The 5,661-nt window shown below is 53.8% G+C and overlaps 1 protein-coding gene across 1 annotated transcript; it reads left to right on the top strand.

Moving 5' to 3' along the window:
* The first annotated feature begins 380 nt into the window (after positions 1 to 380).
* BHLHA9 (basic helix-loop-helix family member a9) lies at positions 381 to 1,712 on the top strand. Its single transcript, XM_055329388.1, has one exon. It carries the CDS (start codon positions 560 to 562, stop codon positions 1,220 to 1,222), a length of 663 nt encoding a protein of 220 aa, XP_055185363.1. The 5' UTR covers positions 381 to 559; the 3' UTR covers positions 1,223 to 1,712.
* The last annotated feature ends 3,949 nt before the right edge of the window (positions 1,713 to 5,661 follow it).

Raw genomic sequence — 5,661 nt, 5'->3', positions numbered from 1 at the left:
CCCTTCTGTATGGTCCCACTGGGAGAGTCATGCTTTCCTCAAGGACAGCTCTGTGGTTGTCCACAGGCCTGGACAAGAACTTTCCAGGTTCTTGAAACACACTCAACTACCATTGTGACCCTTCTGTGCACCTACCAGCACTCCCGCCCAGAGGCCAAATTTGGCAGTGTATTTGGGGGCTGCAGGTGTAGAAGGTTCAACCTGGTCACCCGAGAGAGGCCCCCCAGTGAGGCAGGGCGGGTTCCCCCTGGCGGCTGGAGCACTGCCCCGGGCGTGGCCGGGCTGCCCCGTCTGGTCCCCTAGTACAAGAATCTGCATGCTTCCTCCCCTCGTCGTTTCCTTCCTCTCGGTTCCTCCCTCGCCAGCCTACCTGGAGGCAGGTAATAAAGCAGGAGGAGGGAGATGGATGGATGGGGAGGGTGGAGAGCCACGTGGTGCCATAAAGCCCAGCTAGAGAGGGCCCGTCCGGGGAGTGTCCAGCCCGCAGGAGTCGAGGCTCAGGAGGTGGCCTGGCAGCCCAGTGGGCTGGAGCCGGGGGCAGCGAGGCCCGGGGAAGGCCATGCACCGAGGCGTGCCGGGACCAGGCCTCAGGGGCCTCCAGGGGGCTGAGGGCTCCTCCGAGGACTCGGGGGGCTCTTGCCTGGAGGCCGGGAGGCATTTGGGGGTGCTGAGGGAGAAGGGCGAGGCCGAGGAGGCGGCGGGCGGCCGGAAGCGCGCTCGGCCGGTGCGCTCCAAGGCGCGGCGCATGGCGGCCAACGTGCGGGAGCGCAAGCGCATCCTGGACTACAACGAGGCGTTCAACGCGCTGCGCCGGGCGCTGCGGCACGACCTGGGCGGCAAGAGGCTCTCCAAGATCGCCACGCTGCGCAGGGCCATCCACCGCATCGCGGCGCTCTCCCTGGTGCTGCGCGCCAGCCCCGCGCCCCGCTGGCCCTGCGGGCACCTGGAGTGCCACGGGCAGGCCGCGCGCGCCGCCGCGGGGGGCAGCGGGGATGCGGGCTCCAGCCCCCCGCCGCCCGCGCCGCCGCCCGTCGGCCCCTTCGCGCCGCGCTGCGCCTCGTGCTCCCCGCGCTCGCCCCCCGGACGGCCCCGGGCGGCGGCCGAGGCTCAGGGCGCGGCCCAGGCGTCCACGGGAAGCTGGCGCCGGGTCCCAGCGGCTCCCTCGGCCTGGCCGCGGGCCCACCTGCGAGCGGGCCCCGGGCTGGGCTCCCAGCACTCCTGACTGGCTCCCGGGAGCTACCCGTGGGCCTGGAGGGAGGAGCCAGTGGCAGGACGGCTGCAAAAGGGTAGACTGCCCCAAACCGCCGGGACCCAGAACAACTGAGTGGCTGAGGCCTGCGAGAGAGAGGAGGCAGCCTGGCCAATGGGAAGGAACTCGAGCCCGGGGCCGCACTGCCCGGCACCCCTCTCGCCGCCCGGATCCCAAGCAGGGGTGGCGGCTCTAAGAAAGGTGCAGGATCCTCCCGTTTGGACTTGAACTCTTCTCTCAAAGTGATCTTTGCAGTCCTGTGCCTCTGAGTCCTGTGTTCTCTTGCTGCTTTATAGGAGAAAGGGGGCTTTTGGACAGGGGGACTTGAATGTGGGAGGGCGGGTGACCCCTGGTGTGGTCGGATGACACTGTGGTGTCCACATCCCCTGCCTGTGCTGATACCCCAAGTCTATGATCTGAGAGAGCCAACAGAAGGAGCCAAATAAAAAGGAAAAAGTTGCCATCTCTGTCTGCTATAAGGTGTCCACTGGGCTTAGTGGCCCAGGGTGGCAGGAAAGCCTGAGGACTGGGAGCTCACTGCGGAATGTGGGGACCCGGGCCTGATGCCTGGAGGTAGGTACCTGGGGCATTGATTCCTGGCAAGCCCCCAGGTGTGGCTGAGCACTGTGAGGGGCACTGTGGGAGAGGACATTATTTGAAGAGGGGGAGCAGCACCAAGAGACTCAAGCTGGGGTCAGCCTCACCTCTGGACGGGATACCCTGCAGAGCCGCTGTCTGCAGTGACCCACTGCCAGGGCTGCATCAGAAGCAAAGTCTGGGCTAGTCCCAGGAAAGGAATCCTACAGCAGACCACGGACTGGGGGGTCAGTAAGTCCTGCCTGTACCCTCAGCGTGGGTGCATGGAGCTCCCAGGGAGAAATGGTCTGGTGCAGCCAGAGCCTCTCTGATGAGGGGCAGAGGTGGAATCGAAAGATTACAGGGAAGAGGTTAAGGGAATTAGGGCCTGAGGCTGAGTCTGCTGAGAAAGTGGGAGGCATGACTGGCCCTCCCAGAGAGGTCTGGAGAGCTTTGGGATCTAAGGTGAGCACTCCCGACCTAGTGTCTGGCCTCACTCCTGCTGACTAGGCTGCTGCTGCAGTTGCTGCTGGCGGGGGTGAGAACCCAGGTGTGCCAGGGGAGAGGGTGGGGGCTCTCTGGTCTCCTTGGAGAGCTGGACACTCTCCAGCTGGGGGAAGAAAAGTTACACAACTCAGAATTGGGGGAGCATCACGGATGAAGTTGGAGCTATAGACCCAGAGATGAGTGAGAGATCCCCCAGATAGTCAAGGTGAGGCTCACTGCTGTGATTAAAGATATCTTTGCTTTCTGCAAGCAAGACACTGGCTGGCACACTCAGCACCCTGTCCTGAGCCCACAGGTATTAGGACTCCCAATTTTACAGGGCAGGTGGCTGCAGCACAGATCACAAAAAGGCTTTGACTCTGGGCAGAGGAATCATGGGGTCCAATCAGGAACAAAATGTGGGAATCTGGCCCCAGGCTTGCCCACTGAGCCTTCCATCTGTGGAGAGGTGGTGCCACTGTCTGATAGTAGAAAGGAAAGAGCCAGACCAACGTGTGTTCTGCCACTTACTATGTGTGTGACCCATGGCATCACTTAACCTCTCTAAACCTCTAGTTCCTCACCACTGACACAGATGATTCCACCTCAGGGTGGCTGTGAGGGTTAACACTGGTTCATTATGTGCAGTTTCTGGCAATTAGAAGGTGTTCCATAAATTGTTACTGTTTGTATATTCTTATAAATCTTATGATAAGTTTGGACGATGCTTCTGCCTTGCTTCGGCTTCAGGTTTTTATGCCCTGGAAACATAATAAAATGACCAGTAAGTCCTGCTTTCCTAAGTTCCAGGATAGAAAGAGGTGAGAGTTCTGGCTCAGTTGCACTCTCAGCTCAGGAATGGTGAGGGTGCCCCCTGCAGGTGGAAGTGTGAGTGTGCAGCAGATGTGTGAAGTCGGGAGGATGTGAAAGTACTTCGCAGTGTCTTCATTTTCCAGCCGAGTGACCTTGGGCAAATTGCCTAAGGGCTTTGAGCCCTGGTGTTTCCTTCTGTATAATGGGCTAAAATAAGTACTTACATCATAGCTGTTGTGCAGACTAAATGAGATAATGCATTTCAAGCACTTAGCATAGTGTCCGGCCCTGTGAGCGCTCAATGAGTGAAAGCTATTAAGACAAATTCTATTCACAAGTTGTTATAAAAAGAGAATGCGTGGGAAGCTGTTTTATAAATGAAAGCTGACAACACATTAGCTATTGTCTTATCAAGACCATGTGTTCGAGTGCATTTGTGTGTGTGTGTGTATATATATATATATATATATATACATATATATTGTTAAGATTTTATTTATTTATTCATGAGAGACAAGGAGACAGGCAGAGAAAACAGGCTCCTCATGGGGAGCCTGATGTGGGACTCGATCTCACCACCCCAGGATCACTTCCTGAGCCAAAGGCAGGTGCTCAAACACTGAGCCACCTAGGCTCCCCCATACTTGTGTATATTTGTGTGCTGTTAGGTGTTTGCCTAGTATTCAAAGACATTTTTTTGTCGCAAAGGTTCTCTGATACCCACACATCACATGAGTGCTTATATAGACATGTGGACCTGTGAATATTTGTGTGTGTATATGTGTATGTATTGACCTAACAGGTACTCCCTACCTCTCCCTGATGCATTAGGGTCTCCTGGGCTCGAATACCTTTAATTATGTGCCCTCCACATTTTCTGGAACCCTTGTTTGATTTTTTTAATCTGGATCCCCAAACCATATCCATCCAAGATGACTGGCTTACTGTGAGAGAAGCTAAATTTGTGATTATTAAAGAAATGGACATTATCAACGGATACCAGATAGGTTTGTCCAAATACAGAGAAAAATGGTTTGACAATAGGTATGAAGCAAATCTAAAGAGGAAAGTGCTAGAAAGAGAAAACATGTAGGAGAGCTGCTAAAAGTTATGGCTAAAAGATACGAAGTGTTGGGGCGCCTGGGTGACTCAGTCGGCTGAGCATCTGACTCTTGATTTTGGTCAGGTAACCATCTTGGGGTCGTGGGATGCAGCTCTGAGTTCAGCAGGGAATCTGCTGGAGATTCTCTCTGCTTCTCCCACTGCCTCTCCCCCAGGTCATGCTCTCTCTCAAATAAATAAATAAATAAATAAATAAATAAATCTTAAACTTTTTTTAAAAAAAGATTTTATTTATTTATTAATGAGAAACACACAGAGAGAGAGGCAGAGACATAGGCAGAGGCAGAAGTAGGCTCCCTGCAAGGAGCCTGATGTGGGGACTTGATCGGGGATCCCAGGATCACGCCCTGAGCCTGAGGCAGACGCTCAACTGCTGAGCCACTCAGGTGTCCCTAAATAAGTCTAAAGAGAGAGAGAGAGAGAGAGAGAGAGAGAGAGAGAGAGAGAGAGAGATGGAGGACTGGTATATCTAAAGACAGAAATCCTCTAAGGTTGATCGCAACCGTGCACTGGAATAGTGCAGGAAAGAGGGGGCACAGAGAAGAATGGCAGACCCTGGTAGCAGCTTCACAGCTCACGAAGGGCTGATACATGCAGTCTTTTGGCTCCTCTTAGGAAGTCGAACCTTCCAACCCCTCCCCTGTGTTCATTGCCTCCATCACAGGGACCAGCACCTTGTCTGTCTAGCAATGAGAGAGACACACTGGCAGAGATAGATAACAAATGTGAGACCGATGTTGTCAGGGATGGTGAGGAAAGGGCACATTTCCAGATTTCTAGTTGTCCTGTGGATCTGTTCCTTTTCTGGTATAAAACAATTTGGCCAAATTGCAATTAAAGTACTCCAAGAGAGTAATCCGAAAAGGAAAAGCAGATTTGCAAAGAAGGTGGTCCCAGAGGCACTGGCCCAGTGAAAGATTTGAAAGAATACCAAGGCCCAATCCTAGAGACATGGTGAAGAGCAAAGGCTGGTGTTCTAACAGAGGGAAAATCGTGAGTTAGAGGAGCAGATCACACAATGGTCTGTGCCCACTGATTATAACCATAGACAAACATGTAGGTACATGAACGATACCCTAAGAGAATTTGGAGAGATGCAAACAGTTAATATCTATTAGGTTCTTCACAATTGCTTTTTAAAGGTGCAAGATTTGTTTCCTTAGAGAGCCTTCCAAAGAGGGGTAGGGAAATGTTTTGAGCAAGGAGAGCAAGGACAAAGTATCCCGAGTGGATCCTTTGCAGGGAGTCCACTTCACTGGATGTGAAACCTGGATGCTTGCTGATAGGAGTGGGATTACATCAAGTTTTTCTTACATTGTGTGTGTGTGTACATGCATGCTCACACGTACCACAGATACCAGAAGGCTGCAGTTGTCCCTGGTGCAGGGTGAGCTAAGCCCAGGAGGGCCTCAGTG

Source organism: Nyctereutes procyonoides, unplaced genomic scaffold (assembly GCF_905146905.1).
Source record: "Nyctereutes procyonoides isolate TBG_1078 unplaced genomic scaffold, NYPRO_anot_genome, whole genome shotgun sequence".
NCBI lineage: Eukaryota > Metazoa > Chordata > Mammalia > Carnivora > Canidae > Nyctereutes > Nyctereutes procyonoides.
Note: the sequence above shows the minus strand (reverse complement) of the source record. Positions and strands in the feature narration are given on the sequence as shown.